At 64.8% G+C, this 21779-nt stretch overlaps 2 protein-coding genes and 1 non-coding gene across 3 annotated transcripts; 2 read left to right on the top strand and 1 right to left on the bottom strand.

Moving 5' to 3' along the window:
* Positions 1 to 9967: 9967 nt before the first annotated feature.
* LOC138140813 (uncharacterized) lies at positions 9968 to 11542 on the top strand. Its single transcript, XM_069061728.1, has one exon. It carries the CDS (start codon positions 9968 to 9970, stop codon positions 11540 to 11542), a length of 1575 nt encoding a protein of 524 aa, XP_068917829.1.
* A 5189-nt stretch (positions 11543 to 16731) lies between these two features.
* Positions 16732 to 16804, top strand: TRNAR-CCU (transfer RNA arginine (anticodon CCU)). The gene has a single exon. It is a non-coding gene; the product is annotated as a tRNA-Arg (tRNA).
* A 230-nt stretch (positions 16805 to 17034) lies between these two features.
* Positions 17035 to 18105, bottom strand: LOC138140815 (tyrosine recombinase XerC-like). The gene has a single exon (XM_069061729.1). It carries the CDS (start codon positions 18103 to 18105, stop codon positions 17035 to 17037), a length of 1071 nt encoding a protein of 356 aa, XP_068917830.1.
* Between the last annotated feature and the right edge of the window lie 3674 nt (positions 18106 to 21779).

The raw sequence follows: 21779 nt of genomic DNA on the forward strand, positions 1-21779 counted from the left end.
CCATCCGGGACGACTCCGGCGACAGCACCAAGACTGCCTTCCTCTGGGTCGACCGGGATGACCTGCTCGACGCCATCCATGACGCGGACGCATCAGTCCGCCACACCCTCTCGATCGGAGAACCCGCATGACTAGCAAAAAGACCGTCGCCCCCGCATCAAAGCGCATTACGGAGCCAGCCAAGGACTCGACCGATGCGCCCGTGTCTGATTCGCAGGCAACCACAACACTCGAAGCCCTGCGCGCCCTCTTGGGGTCACTCGGCCACGCCCCGGAGGACGTGGCGAGCGTCGAGGTCACGGGCCGATACATCCGCGTGTACGGCAAGGATCGGTCGCTGCGCAGCCACCGGATCGAAGGGATTGCGTGAGCGACATGCGCACCATCACCGTCTACTCCACGCCGAGCTGCGCGCCGTGCAGGGTGGCCTACAAGCGACTCGACGCCGCCGGCATCCCCTACGAGATCGTTGACCTCAGCGAAAACGCGGACACCCTCGAGGACCTGAAGCGCCGACTTGAGAAACCGAAGATCAACACCCCGCTGATCCAATTCGGCTCGCAGTTCGGCCAGATCAACGAACTAACACAGATCATGGCCGACTACCAGGCGCAGGCGCTACCCCACTAGCGCCGCCACCGCGCACGGTGTCGCGCAGAGGGCGCTTCCTTCGGGGAGCGCCCTCTTCTGCTCCAAGCCCAGCATTCGACTGATCTGATGCGTGAAAAGACCGCTGTCGAACTCATAGTCAAAGCCCCTCCCCCATACGAAAACACTGCCCCCCCTGACCTCGAACTCCATCGCCCGAGCGCCATCAATATCCTTCATTCTGCGCGTACCCTTTCACATAAGCTCTTGTCGCGTATAAGATGCGTTACAGCGAGTATGCCCCACGGCACGGACATTAAGAGCTTTGTTCGAGTCTCGCCCTATAACGAAGAGATAACGAACGGAGCGCCTCGTGGCATCTGTCAAGGAAACCACTAAGAAATCTGTGCCCGCCAGCGGGTACAGCACCGACAAAGAGCTGTACGCAACCCGCTACAAGCAGGGTGGTCGAACGGTTTTTGCGGTGGCAATGACGCCTGCCCAAATCGCAGCCACCGTGAAGCGACCAGACCCGCTCGCAGCAAACCCAGGAAACCGTCGCATCCGACTCGCGCACGCGCAGGGATTTGCGAGCTATTTCATCAACAACAGCAACTGGGTCGCCCCTGGGATCATCCTGCGCGCCCCGAACATCTTCAGCTTCGACGCTGACAACGAAGTTGCGGACGTGCAGTTTGGCCTGATGCGCTACGCGGAGCGCAGCCAGGGCGACATTCACATCCTCGACGGCCAGCACCGCATCCTCGGCTTCCACATTGCACTCGAGATCGTGGACGAGAAGCTCGACCAGGCGCGCAGCCAGAAGGCGACGGCCCGCCGCCAGGAGCGCACCGCCGACACGCCCAATAGTGCCCCCGCCGGCCCACTGGAGCGCGAGGCGATCGCAGAGATCACTCGACTCGAGAAGGTTCGCGACCGCTTGTACGGAGAGCGCATCTCGGTCGAGATCCAGGTCACCGACGACCTCGATGCCTACCGGCAGATGTTCTACGACATCGCCGAGAACGCGCTCGGGATCACCGCCTCCGTCAAGGCCCGGTTCGACAGCCGCAAGGTCGTCAACCGAGCCCTCCCCCTCATCTTCGAGCACCCACTCCTTCAGGAGCGGGTCGACATGGAGTTGGATCGGATCGGCCCCAATAACCCGAACCTGCTCGCCGCTCGCCACGTCGCAGAGATCGCGCGAGTGACGACGGTTGGGTTCAATGGGCGCGTTGGTCGACGGACCGAGAAGGAGATGAAAGAGCGCACTGTCGCCGTCGGCGCCCAGAACTTCTTCAACGCGCTCACTGAAGGATTCCCGACCCTCAAGGCGGTGGAGATGGGGCAGCTGCTCCCGACGAAGCTGCGAGCGACCACGCTCGTTGGCGCGCCGCTGTTCGTCCGCATCCTTGCCGGTGTCCACTGGGAGCTGGTCACTAACCACGGCTGGTCCGACCAGCAGGTGCAGGATTTCTTCGCCACTCTCGCTCCGCACACCAACGCGCCGGCACACGCCAACTCCATCTGGCAACGACACGCACCGGAAGGCGCCTACCGCGACGGGGCAATGTCCCCGGTCGGACGCCGCCAGGACTCAGCCGCGCTCGTGGAGAAGCTGGTCGAGTGGGCGCTGGACAACCCCTCCTTCCTGACCGCACCACCCGAGCCCGCGCCGGTCGCCGAGGTGCAGGAGCCGACGGACGAAGAGGTGCTCGCCACCTTCGAGGAGGACCCGGCCAAGCAGCCACTCACCGGTGCCGCCGCGGAGATGGCGCTGGAGACCGACAAGATCGCCAAGGAGTCGAAGGCCCGCGGGCGCAGTCGATCGACAGTGAAGAAGAAGTAGCCCACGCGACACCGCCCCGCCCCACCTGTTCCTACAGGTAGGGGCGGGGCTCTTTTGTGCCCTTAGACTCCGCGCCTATGGCTGGACACGTAGTCTCATCGAAGTTCGGTCGCGAACTCAGTATCGACGACCAGCTCATCATGGGTGCCGCCCGCGACATGTCCGCAGAGGACATCTCCCGCGAGATCGGCGGCATCCTCACGCCCGCCCGCGTCATGGTGCGCACGCGAGAGCTGCTCCGCTCCCCCGACTGGCTGACAGACAAGCAGCAGGAGCAGGCGCTCCTCATCGTGCTGCGCAACCGCGTTTATGAGCTGCAGAACTCCAAGGAACTCGACTCGATCAAGCTGCAGGCGTCGATCATCAAGGATCTTCTCGGACAGCTGGAGAAGCGCCACAAGCAGAACGACACCGACCTCACCCTCTACTCCAGCAGCGTCGGCCGACAGCTCGGCCACGTCGTTGACCTCGTGCTCACCTACATGCGCGGCGCAATGCGCGAAGACATCAACCTGGAGAAGTGGGACGAGTCGATCGAAGAAGCCCTCGTGCTCGCACAGACCGAGATCGAGAAGAAGCAGGCGGTTGAGGCGTAATGCTGGCCCCGGCGGTGTACGACACCGCTCTCTCCGTCCTACAGCAACGTGCTCGCAAGCGCCACTACATCGACGACCCGGTGGCCTGGGCCCAGGAATACCTCGGCATCCAGCTGTGGTCCAAGCAGCGCGAGATCCTCTACGCCGTCCGCGATAACCGAAAGGTCGCCGTCGCCGCCGGCCACGGTGTCGGCAAGTCGTTCGTCGCCGCCGTGCTCATGGCGTGGTGGATCGACGTTCACCCGCTGGGCGCAGACGAGACCGGTGCGCCGCAGACCTTCGTCGCGTCCACCGCGCCGTTCTCCGATCAGATCTCCGCGATCCTCTGGAACAACCTCCGCATCCTGCATGGGCTGTCTATGGCCCGCTTCAACGACGGCAAGGTCGACCACACGCTCCCCGGATACATCACTGGCGACAACAAGTGGAAGCTCAAGGATGGAACCTTGATCGGCCAGGGTCGCAAGCCGCCGGACAACAAGACCGACTCTGGCTACCAGGGACTCCACGCCACCTACCTCCTCGCCATCGGCGACGAGGCGGCGGGGCTCGGCGCTGACATGATCGACGCGCTCGGAAACATCACCACCGGCCCGCACAACCGGATGTTGCTGATCGCCAACCCTACGGACCCGTCTTCTGCGATGGCGCAGATCTGGAAGAAGAAGAACCCGCTGTGGCTACGGATGCACATCTCTGTCTTCGACTCCCCCCGCGTCACCGGCGAAGAGGGCTTCGATGTCTCCAAGGCGCCAGCCCTCTCCGGCCAGGAGTACATCGACGAGAAGCTCACGGAGTGGGGCGAGGACGACCCCCGCTACCAGTCCCGCGTTCTCGGGCAGTGGGCGTTCGACGCCGGCAACAACCTCTTCACGGACGTGGACATCGCGCGCGCGGTCGGCACGATCGTTCTGCCCGACCCCGGCGGCACGGTCCACTTCGGCTGCGACATCGCCCGCATGGGCCTGGACGCCAGCTTCATCTACGCGCGCCGCATGGGCGAAGTGTGGGAGACCGACCCCGAGACCGGCAAGCCAACCAAGCCGACAGGCCGGCGCGGCTCCCAAGTGCGCTACCTCGACTCCTGGTCGAAGGCCCCGCTCATGACCGGCGATCTCAGCAACCCCGGCACCGCGGAGCTGATCCACTCGCACGCGCTCGCCGAGGGCGCCAAGTACCTCATGGTCGACGCGACCGGCCTGGGCTCGGGTGTCATCGACGGCCTAGCCATGCACAACAAGGGCCAATACTCCGTCATCGAGGTGTACGGCTCCGCCGCACCCACGGACAAGCGCGCCTTCATCAACGCGCGAGCTGAGACCTACTTCGACCTCAAGCGGCAAATGTTCGCCGGCGAACTCGACCTTGACCCCAAGGATGGCGAGCTGTTCGACGAGCTGCGGATGATCATCTTCGAGTACACCGACCGCGGGCAGCGAAAGATCGAGTCGAAGGACTCCATGAAGAAGCGCGGCGTGAAGTCCCCCGACCGCGCCGACGGCCTGTCCTACGCCGCACTGGACATCACGCCCATCACCGGCAACCCGCTCGCCGGAATGAGCAGGGGCGACATTCTCTCGGTCGACCCCTATGATCTAGTCCTCGATCAGTATCGCGAGTTCGTTAGCACGGTGATGTAGGGAACCTGGTCGAATCTGGCCGGAACTGACCTAAACTCCGCGCCATGCTTAGCGAATCTCGTGCCCTTCTCGAACTTTTCGGCGATGCGTTGCGGTCCGACCCGGACAGCGCGCCGCTCAAGGAGGCGTTCGGGCAGGCGATGGCCATGCTCCGTCACGAGGACTCCGGCTGGGACAAGGTGTTCGGCGGAGGCACGGCTGACAACAAAGAGTTCGGCCTCACCCTCAAGGATCTGAAGGAGTGGGACGCCAAGATCGACGAGTCGGTCGTGGGCGCTCCCTGGATGGGGGCCGGCTACCGCCGCCGTCGGGACTACATCTGGCGTGATGGCATCCGCCACGGCAACATCCCCAAGCCAACCCAGGGGAAGAAGAACGTTCAGGAGATCATCGATCGCCCCCTGAACCAGGCGAACTACTTCGGGCAGAGCGCTCGGTTCACCTGTGAAAAGCGCCTGTACACCTCCGGCATCGCATTCTGGATCGGCAACGAGACCACCAAGGACCTCACGTCGATCCCCCTCCGCCAGATCACCGACCAGATCACCGAGCCGACGGGGCTCGGCTACGCGATCGCATACAAGCGCGAGTGGAGTGAGCGAGACCTGCAGACCGGCGAGGTCACCCCCTACGTTCGCTGGTACTTCGTCGAGGAGTTCAAGTCGAAGCGCGTTCCCACGATCCGCGTCAGCGACGGAACCGAATCGAAACCGGTTGACGAAGAGGTCGACCAGGAACACACGATCTTCGACATGCACGCCAACCGCTCCAGCGGCCTGATCTACGGCGCCCCTGACGCACTGGCCACCTATGTCTGGAACGGCATCGTGCGCGACGCCACGATGGACGGCCGCAGCATGACCAAGGCCCTCGCGACGTTCGCGCTCAAGGCGACCGTTAAGACCAAGGGCGCCGGTGAGAACACCTCCATGCAGCTCGCGACCACCCAAGGCGCCGGAAACACCGCCGTCATGGGACAGGCAAACGACCTGGTGCCAATGGCGTCAGCGGGCAAGGGCTACGACTTCGGCTCCCTGGTGTTCCTGCTGGCCATCATCGCCACCTCCCTCGACCTGTCCGTCATCGATGTATCCGCCTCCCCCGGCGACGCCGGATCCTCCTATGGCGCAGGGCAGCTGATGTCCCTCCCGACTCGCCTCGCAATGATGGCGCGCCGCGAGGAGCACATCGCGCTCGAGAAGCGCATCCTTCGCTGGATGGGCGTCGTGAACCCCGACGTGCACTTCAAGCCGTTCGAGTCTGGTGAGGAGGTCTATCGCTCCATCCAGTCCCTCGTGCTGCTGCTGCAGAGCGACACTCACGACCGCCAGGAGATCCGCGACATGATCGACGACCTGCTCGGCCAGCCTGACGGCACGGTCCCCACGGACGACAAGCGCCCCTCGGTCCTTCTCGCGAAGGCTCTCGCAAAGGCGGCGCCGAAGCCGGAGCCCGCCGAACCAGGCGGAGCCGGCGGCGCACCCCAGGCAGCGTCGCCAGCGCAGGGCCGATCCAACGGCGCCGGCGGGCAGAAGAACGGCGGAAATGACATTCGCCGGGATACTAAATAGGAGAGGTGAACGTTTCTACGAATCGCCACCCTAGACTCCGCCGACATGAGCACTGAGGTACAGGTTCGCGAGGCGGGATATCGCCAGGGCAGTCGCGCTGTCGTGCCCGAGGGCAACGGCCAGAAGATCAAGGTCCGCCTGATGGGCTGGGAGCCCGGCTCCACCATCGTCGAAGGCTCAAGCGCCGACTACCCCGTGGACCGGATCGTCCGCGACTTCCCCCAGTCCTTTCCCGCCGGTACGCGAATGCGCGCAAACCACGACGGCATGTGCGAGGCAGGCGGCGACATTCGCCGCATCATGGCAAAGACCACAACTGCCCCCTGGCAGGAGGAAGACGGCATGTACGCCTGGGCTATTGCCCGCGAAGGCGACGCCAGCGAGTTCCTCCAGCAGTTCGCAGACGTGATCGGCACTTCGATCTCTGTCAGCGCCGATGTCGAGCTAGAGGCTCGCCTCGATAGCGAAGGCAAACCACTCCTCGACGAGGCCGGCGAGCCCGTTCTCGTGCCTCGCAAGAGCGAGCGCGGCGCACAGATCGTCGAGCGCTTCCACTCAATCCTGGAGGCACCCTACAACGCGATCGACTTCGTTGAGGCCCCCGGCGCAGATGGCGCCGTGGTTGCCCTCGCAGTCGAAAGCGCCCAGCACATCGTCGACAAGACGGTGCTCCGCGAAGCCACTGGCTTCGCCATTGATCTCGCCGGTAAGCGCGAGAAGAATTCCGCGGCAAACCGGCCCGGAACAACCCAACAGGAGGATCACATGGATCTCGAGCAGATCAAGGCGACCGTCGCTACGGCACTCGCCGAGGCTCTCAAGCCCATCAACACCTTCCTCGCGGATGAGGGCGCCCGTCGCCAGGCCGAGGCGGAAGCCCAGGCCGGTGCCGGTGAGGTGACCACGGCCGTCGAGGCCGCTGTCGCTGCGGTTGAGTCGGTCAAGGCCGCCAAACTGCTCCCATCCTTCGAGGCCAAGCTCATTGAGGCTGCCAAGTCCGGCGCCGACGTGACCGAGGATCTCGAGTTCGCGATGAAGGTCTCTCAGGAGGCTTCGGCCCCCGCCAAGAAGGACGAGAGCACCTCGTTCTACGTCCACGAGTCGGCGGATGACAAGTCCGACGACCTGTCGCTGAACCTCGGAGGCATCTAATGGCTATCGCCACGCAGGAAGTTTTCGCTCACACCGAAGCCCTCACTGAGACATGGAAGCTCGGCGCAGCGACGCCGGCCCGCACTCTCGTGACGCAGGGTGACCGTGTGGCAATCTCGCTGACCAACACCCCGGACATCACGGGCAACGTTGGCACGCGCACCTTCGGCAAGGTCTCCGTGACCCTCGCCAAGCAGGGTGGCGTCAGCAACGACAAGGCCACCGCAGTCAGCGCAACGTCGGCAGCCGGCGTCGCAACCGACGGCACCTGGGAGTTCAAGGACATCGCCGGCGTTACCGCCGCGACCGAGCAGGGCGCAGTCGTCTACCTCACCTCGGCCGGTGCACTCACTACGACCGAGGGCTCGAACGCCCGCGTTGGTGTCGTGCACTACCCCGCCACCTACACCAAGGCCGCCGGCAAGGCGCCCGTCAAGATCGGAGCTTGAGCATGAGTCTCGAGAACGTCAAGAACCAGTTCACGCTGGACGGCAAGCTGAAGGCTCAGCCTGGCGTCACGGTCGAGAAGGTCAAGGCCGTCAAGGCGCTGTTCGAGAAGGCTCAGGCCGGCTCGCACATCGCTGAGGCGCAGCTGAAGGAGCTGTTCACCACCTCGGACGCCTCCTTCTCGATGGCGCACCTGCTCAACATCCAGACCGTCCCGAACCTCCCCAAGGAGCTTGAGGACATCGACGGACTGATGGGCAAGCGCACGGTTAAGGACTTCAACCCCGTCGTCCTGCGCCAGCTGCTCCCCGTCGACGGCAAGGCGGATGTCGAGGGCGCCGGCATCGGCGAACACGGCGAAGCCGCGATCGTCCCCGAGGGCACGCAGTACCCGTTGGTCACCTTCCAGGGCGACGAGACGGCGTACAGCCAGAAGCTCGCCAAGCGCGGTTTCCGCTTTGACTTCACCTTCGAGTCGTGGATCAACGACCTCGTGGGCGAACTCGAGGACATGCCGCAGAAGATGCTCTCGGTCACCACGAACACGATCCTCGCGGACTACTGGGAGGGCCTGAACCTGGTCGACAACCCGGTCGCCTCCATCGACCTGCCTGACGGTCGGAAGACTCAGGCGAACCCGCGACTGTCGGCACTGGGCATTATCGCCGCGGTGAGCGACATCGAGAACCGCAAGATCAACGGTCGCACGATCGGCTCGGTCGGTTCCTACATCGTCCTCGTACCCAAGGGCGCGAAGCGATTCCTGGAGTACGACATCGCGCAGTTCGGCCGCATCCGCGAGATCCAGAACCAGGACGGTCCCACCACGATCGTCCTGGCTCCCGACGCCGAGATCCAGGCGCTCTTCCCGAACATCCGCATCGTTGAGTCCGACCGACTCACCGGCACGGCGTGGAAGATCTACCCGAAGCCGGGCGCGACCGAACTGCCGGTCATCGAGCGCCTCGTGCTCCGCGGGTACGAGAACCCGGAGATTCGCGTCCGCAACGAGAACGGCGGGTTCTTCCCCGGCGGCGGAAAGGTCGGTCCTTTCGAGGGCTCCTACGACGCCGACGGCGCCTCGTTCCGATTCCGCCTGATCACGGGTGCCGCTGTCTGGTTCGACCAGTACATCGCCAACTCGACGGGCGCCAACGCAGTGCTGACCGCACCGTAATAGCCCACTAACGAGAGGCGCCCTAGCCCCGGCCGGGGCGCCTCTCAAGGCAGAAGGAGAACATCATGGCAGATCCGAAGCCAATCACTCTCGTCCAGATCGCAGCAGAGGACTACGACGGAGACCTCGCCCCGCAGCCCTTCGCGGTTGTCGGTGACATCCCTGGCGCCGGTGGCGAGTCTGGCCCGGTCGCTTTCGGCGACCTGACCGGCGTGCCCGCCGCGCTCACCTCGGCACAGGTCGCAGCTACGCCGTCGATCCGCGCGATCGGCACCACGGCAACCACAGCCGCAGCCGGCACGCACAACCACGCCGTCACGGCGGACGCAGCGTCCGGCCTCGCGGCAGCGGCAACCATCCAGGCACTTGCTGTCGCCCTCTCGGCGCGCATCAAGGCACTCGAGGACGCGGCAGCGTAACTGAACCCCAAACCACCGGCCCCTCGGCGATCCTCTCTCGTGACGAGGGGCCGGTCTCATACTCACCGTGAGGAGTGAAGCATGGCAAACAAGGGTCAAGCCCCACTGGATCCGGCCACACCGGTCGGCCAGCTCCGCGTCCTCCTTCGCGACACCGACTACATCGACCTCACGCCGGTCGCGGTCGGGTATGGCGACTACGCCGTGTTCAGCGACCAGGACCTCGCCGTCTATGCAGCGCAGAACCCGGACAACCTCAACCGGGCCGCAGGCGAGGCCATCCGCTCGATGGCGCTCGAGTACGCCACGCAGGAACGCTCGGTCAAGACAGACGACCTGTCCATCGACCTGAGGGGCCGCGGCAAGACCCTTCTTGAGGTCGCGGCCTCCTACTTCGCCGACGCGGACGCCAAGGACGCGAACCTCGGCAACGACTTCTTCCAGATCGTTCCCCTCGGCGGCCGAGCAGGCAACTGCACCGTCCGCCCTGAGGGCACGCCCTGGCCGACCTGCTGACCAGGAGACCCCATGCTGCCCTCAAACATTTCCTACGGCACGGTGGTCGGTCGCTTCATTCGCGCGATTGCCGATGGGGCCGACCCGGACCGTGACCCGGATGGTGTCGCTCTCGATGGGCTGATCATCCGTTTCACGCCCTCGGCAACCATCTTCAAGAACGCAACAGCCGAGGGTGGCCCGGTCACGATCGTCGCCGACCCGATCGCCGTGACCACGAACGCCGACGGCGTGGTCGTCGGACCTGACGGCCTGCCGGGCGTGCGCCTCGTGGCCACCGATGACCCTGATCTCCAGCCGACCGGATGGACGTGGAGCGTCTCGATCACGGGCGCAAACGCGCCTTCGATCGACTTTTCCTTCCCGCTGCCGTCGGACGCCACCGTCGACCTGACCACGCTGATCCCGGTCCCGGCCAGCCCCGGCGAAAGCCTGGATGAATGGATCCTCGCCGTAACCCAGGCGCAGGCCGCGGCATCCGAGGCGTCAGGCTCCGCCGCGGACGCCGAAGCCTCAGCGCAGGCGGCAGCCCTGGCCGCCGAGGAGGCGGGCAAGTCCGCGTATGAACTCGCGATCGAAGACGGCTTCGTCGGTACCGAGGCAGAGTGGCTTGAATCACTGAATGGCACGGATGGCCTCGATGGCGACTCTGCCTATGAAGTGGCCGTTGCTGACGGCTTCGTAGGCACCGAGGCCGAATGGCTGGCATCGCTCAAGGGCATTCAGGGCGACCTCGGCCCATCCGCCTACGAGGTGGCCGTCGCGGATGGCTTCGTCGGTGACGAGGCCGCCTGGCTCGCGTCACTGAATGGCACGGATGGTGACTCCGCATATGAACTGGCCGTCGCCGGCGGCTTCGTCGGCACCGAGCCCGAATGGCTCGCCTCCCTCAACGGTGCCGATGGCGTTGACGGCGACTCTGCATATGACCTCGCAGTCGCCGACGGCTTCATCGGCACCAAGGCCGAGTGGCTCACCTCACTCAAGGGGCAGGACGGAGCCGGCACCATCGCCTCGCTCACCGCCGGTGACAACATCGTCATCGACTCCACCGACCCAAGCAACCCGGTCATCAGCTCCACCGGCGCCGTGCATTCCGTCAATGGCCAGCTCGGCGTCGTCAGCATTGACGCGGCCTCAGTGGGCGCAGTTACGGCGGCAGATGTTGACGACGCAATCGCGGCAATCCCCGCTCCGACCATCTCCAGCATTGCCGGGCTGCAGCTGGAGCTGGACAGCAAGGCGACCAGCGGGGAGATTCCAACCACGGCCGCAGAGGTCGGGGCCGCTGAAATCATGCACGCGCACAGCGCATCGCAGGTCACCGACTTCGCCATCGCGACTGACGCCCACATCGCCGCGTCGACAGTTGTGATAAAAACCTCCGGGGACCAATCTGTCGCCGGCGTGAAGACATTCTTCAGCGCTCCCGTCGTGCCGATCGACTCCTTCACGATCGCAAAGACGAGTGGACTGCAGGCGGCGCTTGACGCTAAGGCCGCCGCCACTGACATTCTCATCGACGGGGTTGTAACCGAGGCGCTACTGTCGAGCATGCCTCCCGGAATCTACATTGTGGAGCCGTGATGCGGATAACCAAATGGCAGGGCGGGGTGGATAGCCCCGTGCGCCTCGCTCGCAGGGAGGCGAGCTACTCGTGGCGGGAGCGATGGCGTAACCATATCCCTAATCCGTCGTTTCAGGCGGGCGCGACCACTCCGGCAAATGTCCCCGCCACGGGCACTATGGCAATGTCCGTGACCAGCGACACCCCCTACGCCGGGTCAAGGTCAATGCGACTCACCGCGTCGACGACCGCGGGGCTGAGTGTCCCGGTCACAACGTTCCTCCCGACAACGGGGGACGTATGGACGCTGATCATGTGGGTGCGATCCGTGGGTCGCCCACTCTCCTGCCAGCCGCGCATACGAGCAAACAACGGGACTATGCGCACGATCCCCGCCGACACATGGACCGAAGTTCGATACACGTACATGGCGGGTTCGGGAAACAGCGTACAAACGGGCCTCACGGTGTCTGCTGCGAACGGCCACAGCATCGGGGACCGCATTGACGTGGGTATGGTGGCGCTGATCGAAGGCGAGTATGCAGGGGAGATCTTCGACGGATCGACACACCCACTGGGTACGGAGGTGCGCACTCTATGGGAGGACGCACCGGACAGCTCCACATCAATCTGGGAAGAGTACGGCCCCATAATCACTGACCTCAAGACGGCGCGCCCGCGCGCTCTCACGATCGACGGTGGGACCGCCTACCACCTGAGGGACGATGGCGTGAGTCTGTTTGGAAAGGGCGAGGATGGTGTCGCGATCCCCGCGTCCACCGTCAAATTACTCACCCTGTACCTGGCGCGGCTGTACGTGGATGACACTATGCTGCAGAGCACCGCATCTATAGAGTCGGGCGATCTTGCCACGGGCTCTAGCGCCGGGTTCCAGTCGGGGGATGTCGCAACATACGACGCCCTGTTTCACGGGATGATCCTCATGTCTGGAAACGAGGCCGCTCACGCTATTGCGCGGACGGTTGGCTTCTTGATAAGCGCCCGCGAGGGCGGGCCAGGTGGCCACGCCGGCTTCCGGGCGAAGGCCAACGCGCTCATGTCCGAGTGGGGCTGGCGCGGTGCGGTATTCCAGTCTTCGTCAGGGCTCGATGCCATCGGGAGACTGTCCGCCCGGCAGCTTTGCGAACTCATGTTCAAACTCGATGCCTACTCAGTCAAAGTCGCAGGAACCGTCGAGTACGAGACCTCCGTTGCCGGACCCAACGCCCGAACATGGGCGATGACGCACAGCACCATCGTGAATCACGCCGAGTTCCCCGAGTTGGCGGCGGTCAAGACTGGGAGCCTGAGCGACCTGGAAGCGGCGAGCATCGCCATGCTTTGGGATCACGACGGGCATCGCCATGCGACTGCCGTGCTGGGCACGTGGCCGAGCAACAGTAGGTTCACCGACGCGCGCGCAATCCTGGACCACATCGAGTCCCTCCCATGACGCCTTCCGCCATCAAACCAAGGAGCCTGCAATGACACTCCCCTCCAACATCTCCTTCGGGACGGTCGTCGGCCGGTTCATCCGAGCCACCGAGGACGGGCCCGACGAAGATCGCAACCCCGACGGGGTAACGCTCGACGGCCTGAACATTCGCTTCACTCCGTCCGTCTCGATGGTCAAGAACGTCAGCGCAGTCGGCGGCCCGGTCACGGTCTTCCTCGACCCCATCACCGCGACCACCGACGCCTCCGGCCAGGTCGTTGGCCAGGACGGCCTCGCTGGCATCCCGCTGATCGCAACGAACGACCCGGACAACGACCCGACGGGCTGGACCTGGAACGTCACGATCAACGGGGCCGACATCCCGCAGATCTCGGCGAACTTCACCCTTCCATCGGGCGGCATTGTCGACCTGGCGACACTCGTGCCCACGCCAGCCTCCCCTGGTGCGGAGATGTCCTACTGGCAGGCCGTTTCATCCAGCGCCACCGCCGCTGCGAACAACGCGGTGGCGGCAGCGAACGACGCTGCGCAGTCAGCTATTGACGCAGCGGAGACGGCCGGAACCGCAGGCCGATCCGCCTACGAGATCGCCGTGTTCCACGGCTTCGAGGGCACCGAGACAGAGTGGCTCGCGTCCCTTCACGGCGAGGACGCAGACCCGGCAGAGGTGGGCATCCAGTCCATCGTCGCCGGCTTGAACGTCTTCGTCGACAACACCGATCCCCGCAACCCGGTCATCAGCTCCGCCGGAGACGGCGGCGGCGAGGGCGGCAGCGGCGCAGTCGACGCAGTGAACGGCATGACTGGCTTTGTTGTGCTGACGCCGGAGAACATTGGCGCGGCGACAGAGGAATACGTCGACAGCGCCATCAGTGCGATCCCCGCCGGCGCCACTGCCGCGCAGGGAGCAAGGGCAGACACCGCAGTCCAGCCTGCTGCGATCGCCAACCTCGTGCCGAACTCTCGCACTGTTGCCGGCAAGCCGCTCACGGCCGACATCGCCCTCGCGAAGGGAGACGTGGGGCTCGGCAACGTCAACAACACCTCCGACGCAAACAAGCCCGTCTCAGAGGCCACGCAGCTCGCGCTGGACCTCAAGGCCGACCTGGACGACATCCCCACCGCGCCAGGAGAGGTCGGCGCTGCGCCAGCCTCGCACACGCACACCGCGGCAGCGATCACCTCCGGCACACTCGGCGACGAGCGAATCCCGAGCCTCGCGATCGCCAAGGTCACCGACCTCCAGGCAGCCCTTGACTCGAAGATCGAGAGCATCTCGGCGGGCGCGAACGTCTCGATCGACATCACGGACCCGCTGAACCCCATCATCAGCGCAACCGCAGCCGGCGGCGGCGAGGGCGGCGCAGTCCTTTCCGTCAACGGACAGGTGGGCGCGGTCACCCTCGGCGCAGGCGACGTAGGCGCGGCCACCGAGCAATACGTCGATGATGCCATCGCCGCCATCGAGGGCACCGCACCCGGCGGCGCGGTCGATTCTGTCAACGGACTGACCGGTGAGGTGATCCTCTCCGCAGCCGACGTGGGCGCCACGACGGAGCAGTACGTGGACGATGCCGTCGCCCTCCTTCAGGCCGAGATCCCCGACCCGGCCAGCTTCGCCACCGCAGCGCAGGGGGCGCTCGCAGAAACCGCCGTACAGCCCATACAGCTCGCCGACAAGGCGGATGCAGCAGACATCATCGTACTCGGCGTGCTGGACCATGACGAGACGCCGCCATCGCCCGGCGTGTGGCTGCGGAGGGCAGCAGCGTGACCGATCTGGCCTCCACCTCATTCCAGGGCGGAGTCGCAGGGGATCCGGTAACGATCACCTCCGAGCCATTCTTCACCGCAAAGGCCGGGACGGTTACGTATGCCGAGATTGGTGACGGTCGAATGGGGATGCGCCCCAATCCCGCGGGCTCGGGCAACATGTTCCTCGGCAGCGTGGACGGGCGCACCAAGTTTGGCTTCCGATGGAAGGTGAAGTTCGAGTCTTCGACCGCGACCAGTGCCTACTACTTCGGCCTCTGTTTGCGCAACGGCACCACCGTCCGGTCCGATGTCGGACTGCGCAACTCCGCCGGCTCGCGCCATGCCGCCTTCCGCAATAACTTCACGTATGTCGGCGAGGCCCTCGGTAACGCGATGGCGGCCGGCGAGATCTGGTCCTTTGAGACGATCGTCGACGGCACCAGCCAGACGGTCCATGCCTGGAACGCGGACATCAGCTTCGACGAGGGGTTCCCGGCGCCGCTGTACACCTGGGTCTCCGAACTCGCCGTCGCCCCCGACAACATGTTCATCGGCTCCGACGGCAACACGGGCGTGTCGACCATCCTCTTCGACATCAGGTTCACAGATGGCGAGGCTGCCGCGCCGGCCGCGCCAGGCACCATCTCTCTCCTGTCCAACGTGTTCGCGGACCAGGATGAGATCATTATTGCCGGCAAGGCGGACGGCGCCGAAGTGGTCACGATCACCGTTGGCGCCCAGCAAAGCTCTACCTTCCCGGATGCTGACGGCTACTTCCGCCTGACCGCATCAAACCTGGACGACGGGCAGCTCTACCCCTGGGACATCGAGGTCGATGGCGTCGTTCGCCGCTCGGGCTCGACCCGGACCCTCCCGCTGAACGTGGACGGCTTCGACATCCTTTGGGGCTCCTGCTTCGACAGCAACGTGTCAGGCGTCTTCGCCCTGGCGGACGCCCGAGCCCCCGGCATGGTCGTCAACCTGGGCGACTGGGGCTACCAGTACATCACCGGCGGGGCCAACGGCAACACGAGCCCCACCAGCGTCGACACGGTGCGCGAGCATCGCGAAGCCGTCCTGTCTGCACCCGCGCCACAGGGGTTCTTTACGAAGTATCCGACGAGTTATACGTACTCAGACTGCGACGGCGGTGGAGCGAACGCCGATAGCACCACCGGCGGCATGGCCACAGGAGCAGTCCAGGAGGCGTACCGTCAGCAGTTCGCCCACCCCGTCCTTCCTCTCGCAGAGACGGGTGCCCGGAGCTGGGTTGTGGGTCGAATCAGGTTCATCCAGACCGACGAGACAACCGCAGCCAGCGACAAGGGCGCGGCCGACGATGAGTCCAAGACGAAGCTGGGTCTCGAGCAGAAGGACTGGTTCAAGGCCGAGGTCGCCGCAGCCGCGGCTGCTGAGCAGTCGGTCATCTGGCTCGGCGACGGGCCGTGGATCACCCTCACGCAACTGACCGGAAACGAGTGGCGCGCATACAACACTGAGCGCACTGAGATCGGCCAGTTCATCCAGGCTTCAGGAGTGAAGCTCGTCCGCTTGCATGGCGACAGCCACACGCTCTTCGTCGATGACGGCACGAACAACCCGTGGGGCGGATTCCCGACCGCATCAGCTGCGCCATTCCACACGACGGCCAACCCGTATGGCGGCAATGTCTCCGGCGGCAAGTGGCCGACGGTTCAGACGAACTCATCCCGCCAGTACGGCATCGCAACCTTCGCAGACGACGGCGCCGCACTCTCAGTGACGCTCAAGGGCTACTCATCAACGAACACTGCGCCGACCGAGGTAGAGCGGTTCTCCCTGACCGTCGACCTCACGCCGGAAGACCCGCCCGTCATTCCCGACGGCCCGACGTTCATCCACTGGGACGGCGCGGTCGAAACTGAGCTGACTGCGATCGAATGGGATGGCGCCGCCGAGATGGCGCTGGAGGTGGCCGAAGCCTGAGCGGGAGGGTGCACTGCGTTAGGCTGGAATCACGCCTCCGTCGCTTAGCGGATAAAGCATCCCTCTCCTAAAGGGAAGATCGCGGGTTCGATTCCCGCCGGGGGCACATTCTGAACCAATCCGCCCCACGTTTGGCCCACGAGGCCCCGCGATCGCCTTGATTCCGGCGGCGACCATCCCCTTAGGACTCGGCTGAGCTGTCGAATCTCGTCGAGCGGGGTCGAGCGGCTTGGCTCTATGACTGGGATCGCGGGGAGCGTGGTCGAGTGCGGTCGAGCGGGGTAGAGCGCATCTTTGCCCCATGTTCGCCCCACGCTCTGGCCCACGCGCCCCATGTCACACCTCCGGCAGGGCCGAGCGCACGCGGGGGCCATTGGGGTCGAGAAGGTGCGCGTAGATCTGAGTGGTCGACGGGTCGGCGTGGCCGAGCAGCTGCCCCACTTCTGCAAGGGAGAAGCCCGACTGGATCAGCCAGGAGGCATAGGTGTGCCGAGCCTCGTGGATCTTCAGCGGCGCGAGGCCCGCCAGGTCGATCGCGCGGAGCCACACCTTCTTGCGCCAGTTGGAGTAGTCCAGCTTGAAGCCCTCGTGCTCAAATACGAAGCCTGATCGCCGACCCGTGACCAGGGGTTCGAGGCGCTCTGCGAGCCATTCGGGGATCGGGACATATCGCTGCTCCTCGTCCTTCGGGTACATCTTCAGCCGCCGCCCGGTGGAGTCCCACACTTCCGCTACGTGAATCTGCAGTCGCTCCACGTCCACCCGCTCAACCTGCAGTCCATTCACCTCGCCCCAGCGGAGGCCGGCGCCGAACAGGGTGGACACGACCGCCTTGTCGACAGGGTTCGCCACAAAGGTCAGCAGGTGCGTCACTTCATCGCGGGTCAGGTAGCGGTGATTGCTCACTTTTGCGACGCTGATCTTGAGGCGGGCGGCCGGGTTGTAGTTCATGATCCCCTTGTCGACCGCGGCCGAGAAGGAGGCGGAGAGCATCAGCCCCAGCTTCTGCGCAGATGATCGAGACAGCGGGCGCCACGACGGCTCGTCCTCACGTTCCCGTGTCAAGGAGAGCACCCAGGAGCGCACGTCGTGGCGGGTGAATTCCTCGAGTGGTACGTCCCACCACTTGGGGTCGATGTGCTTCTTCCGCTGAGTCAGCTGTCGCTTCAGTGTCGATGACTCGATGTCCCGCGTGGGCCACCACTCTTCGCACCACTCCCCCCAGGTTCGCTTGCGAGCCTCGGCCGCGCGCCAATCCAGGGATCGCGCGCTCGACTCAGCGTCTGCTGCGGCATTCTTCGCCTCTCGCTTTCCAGCGAAAGTGCCCTTGACTGCCTTCTTCTTTCCATCAGGTGTTCGGTATAGCGCCCGGTATCGGCCGGACGGCAATTTCTCTGCATACGGCATAGTTTGCATACTAGACCACGCTCCCTTACGCTCGCATTAGTCCACTAATCGAAGGAGTAGGAATGGGAAACGAGAGGCCGATCGCGCAACTAGCCGGTGCCCGCCCACATTGACGTGCTCACCGTGCGGCCAAGTTGCCTGGCTGACGCAGCGACATGAAGTGACCGTAGCAAAGCCCTGGCGCGCCAAGGAGTTGAAGGGCTTCCAGCGCGTTGAGGCGGGGGCGCTGGCTGGTGCGACGCGCCTCCGCCTAGCCTGGGCGTTCGGCGAGATGGACGAGGCTGCATAGTGGAGCATTTGCGCACTATTGCGGCTTAGACTCCACCCCACGGCAATGGCAGAAGGGGGTGGACTCGATGGCACTCCCTCGAATCAATGCGACCGACTGGTCACAGGAGATCGCTGAAGCGGCCCGCGAGTTCATGAACTGCACGATCAAGGTCGTGCGCCCCGGCAAGCCCGGCAAGTACGACCCTGTGACCGACGAGTACACCGGCGAAAGGCCACGAGCCCGAGCAGGTCGTGCTGGCCGACCGCCGCGGCCCGCGCTCAGCACATCCGCACCCCGCTCGAGCAGGCCGGCGCACACGAATGGTCCACGAAGCGACGCTACCGCTTCCAGATCGAATTGGATCCAGCTGACCCGACTATCACAAAGGGCATGATCGTTCGCGTCATCGACGGCGGGAATGACCCCGTGTTGACCGATTTCGCCTTCGAGGTTGCGTCCGCCAGCAAACTCGAGCCACGCAGCGGTGCGGACGATCGAAACCCTTACTGAGTTTGGCGTGTCCCCATAATGGCTGCGTCACTCAGCTCTCAGCTACAGGCGAGGCTCGAGAAGATCGTCGAGGACATCACCGACCAGGCGCACACCGCCGCCCTCAACACGGAGCTGGTCGGCATCGAGTCGATGCGCAACCGCGTCACCACTGCGGTCACTAACTGGGGCTCGGCGCGACAGGCGGGCCTCGTCAGTGGCCCCCGCGGCAGGAGCGGCGCCCGCGAGCCACGCCGGCCGCCGCGAGACCGATGCGATGTACGACGCGATCACCGGCAAGACGGATCGCGTCAGCAAGACGCGCATCGAGACTGTCTGGGGCTGGGAAGACCCGGAGGACTACTACTTCATCCAGGAGCACGGCTCCAGCAAGATCGCCCCGATGGAGGCGCTGCACTACTCCCTCCACGACGCCGACGACGATCTGACCGCACGAATCCGGAGGATCAAGTAATGGCCGAGCCAGACTTCACCGGAGAGATGGAAGAGGACTTCATCCTCGCCACACTCCGAACTCTCGCCGGGGGGCGCGTTTGGGAGACGCAGGTCCCCGACGACGTGGACCTCGAGCGACTCACCGACGGCGGCGTGAAGCCGTACATCATCGTGCGCTTCGCCGAGCCCAGCGCATCTGCCCAGGGCCGCAACATCGCTAGCGGCGAGCAGGGCCAGCCGCAGCTCCTCTCCCTCACAGTCATCGTCGTCGGCTCCGACGCAGACTCAGTGAAGGAAGTGTCGCGCGCTCAGCGCCGCCTCCTCGTCGGGGCGCAGCCCTCTCCTTCCGCGACCCCCCCTCAGGTCTTCCGGCGGCTTCGCCTACTCCGACTCGGAGGCAGGCTCCCGCCCCACTCGCTTCAAGCGCTCCACGTTCTACCGGACAATCATCAACCGGTAGCAGCGCCAGAGGTGGGCATTAGTGAGCAAACCGGCAGTCTCGAAAGGCGCATCTGCGTGAAGGAACATGGAAGCAGGCAGGGCTACGTGCGCGGGTGCCGATGCGACCCAGTGTCGATCGGCCAACTCCGCCTATGGCCGCGAAAGGCTGGCCGCTCGCAGGAGTGCGTTCGCACCAGACGACCCGCGACACGGAACGCCGGGTGGGTACAAGATACACGGATGCCGTTGTCGAGATTGCAAGAGTGCCCACTCGCTACATGCCAGGGTCGCGTCAGCCTCCAGGTCTGGTCGAGCGGTCAATCCCCCATCTCCCCCAGTAGAAAAGCTGAGCCCCGAGGAGCGAGTGCAGCGGGAGCGAGCCCGCCAATCCGCCTACCAGAAGACTCCTGCGGGGCAAGCGAGTCGCGCGCGCCCGCGTCCCTCGCTATCAAGCCCGCAAACTCGCAGCTGACCACGGCTGCGTGACGGCCGACTTCCTCGAGGCGCTCTATGCGCTCCCCTGCGTCTATTGCGGGGCGCCCGCCGAGCACGCCGACCATGTTCACCCGCTGTCCAAGGGCGGCCTGCACTGCGTGGAGAACTTGGCGCCGGCCTGCCTGAAGTGCAATGTGGGCAAGAAGGACGGGATCCTGCCGGAGGGCGAGCGGCCCGCCTCTCTCCGCACCTGCAATCTGCGGGAGCCTGCGTCCGCCTGATAGGAGGTGGTCGGAAGCTCCCAGATCGGGGCTTAAACTTCACGGCATGTCGAGCATGAAGACCTACCGGGACGCCAACACGGACATCATCCGTGAGTACCCCGCATCCCTTGCCGCCGTCTTCCCGAACCTCATCGAGGTCGATGGAGATGCGCCCTGCTACCCCTGCACCGAGGGTGAGCCCGCGGCGAACGACGCCCCCGATGCCACCCCTGACTCCGACCTGGAGTGGGACGAAGACGACGCCCCTCTGGAGGAGGAAGACTGATGGCAAAAACTCTGCCTGGGTTCGAGTGCATTCTGCTCCTGCCCGCAATCGAGATCAACGGAGTTCCGTGGATCGTCACCCCGACCGGCCTGATCGACTATGAGAACCCCACTGCGGCGGCTCTCAATCAGTACATCCCGATCGTCAAGCCGAGCCGACGCGAACGCCTCGCAGGGCGGCAACATCTCCTGCGCCGTGCTCGACGACCTGAACCTTGGCCTTACCGGCTCCGACACGGATGATTCCAAGACGATCTGCTCCAAGGGCAAACTCGGCTGACCTGACGTTCTACAACTTCGACGCACAGCTGAACGCGAAGCGCGATGAGGACATTCTCGGCCGACTCCCTCCTGACCCTGTTCCGGGACCTCACCCGCGCACCGTTCTGCAGTATTTCATCGCACACACCGCGTGCGAGGCCAGTTCAACTCGACAGACCTCGCTGCCGCCGGTCAGGAGTGGGACTTCTACTACGTCCACACTGACGTGCAGGTTGCCGGAGTCGCTGACAACGAGCACATCCAGGCTCAGTCCACTTTCGTACCCCAAGAACGTCGTGAACGTTCGCACACCCCTGAGCGCGTAAGGAGCGAATCATGGCTGACAACCCGTTATGTCCAACGGCCACTACGGCTTCTTCGCCGCACCGGACTCCACGATCACGGAGGCGCGCTGGGACTCCGGCCCGAGCCTCTCGGAGCTTCAGGCGCTGGTGAACTACTCGCAGGCGATCAAAAATCGACGGCATGGATTTCTCCCTCGCTGCCTCTGAGCAGGTGGAGGACCGCTCGCTGGCCGACCAGGCCGGCGCCCAGAGCCGTGGGCCGATGTCTGCAGGCGGCAACGTCGAACTGTACACACCGGGCAAGGATGACACGACGAGCATCTACGCGAAGGCGTGGGGCACGTTCGCCACGCCCCGCACCCGCCTGGCTGTCGCCCAGCGCTTCGTGAAGCCCCAGGGTGGCCAGATTGTTGCCGGAGACGAGATCAACGTCTTCCGCGTAATCACCGACGGCGGCACGCACAACCG

This window comes from Tenebrio molitor, unplaced genomic scaffold (genome assembly GCF_963966145.1).
Source record: "Tenebrio molitor unplaced genomic scaffold, icTenMoli1.1 SCAFFOLD_260, whole genome shotgun sequence".
Classification (NCBI taxonomy): domain Eukaryota; kingdom Metazoa; phylum Arthropoda; class Insecta; order Coleoptera; family Tenebrionidae; genus Tenebrio; species Tenebrio molitor.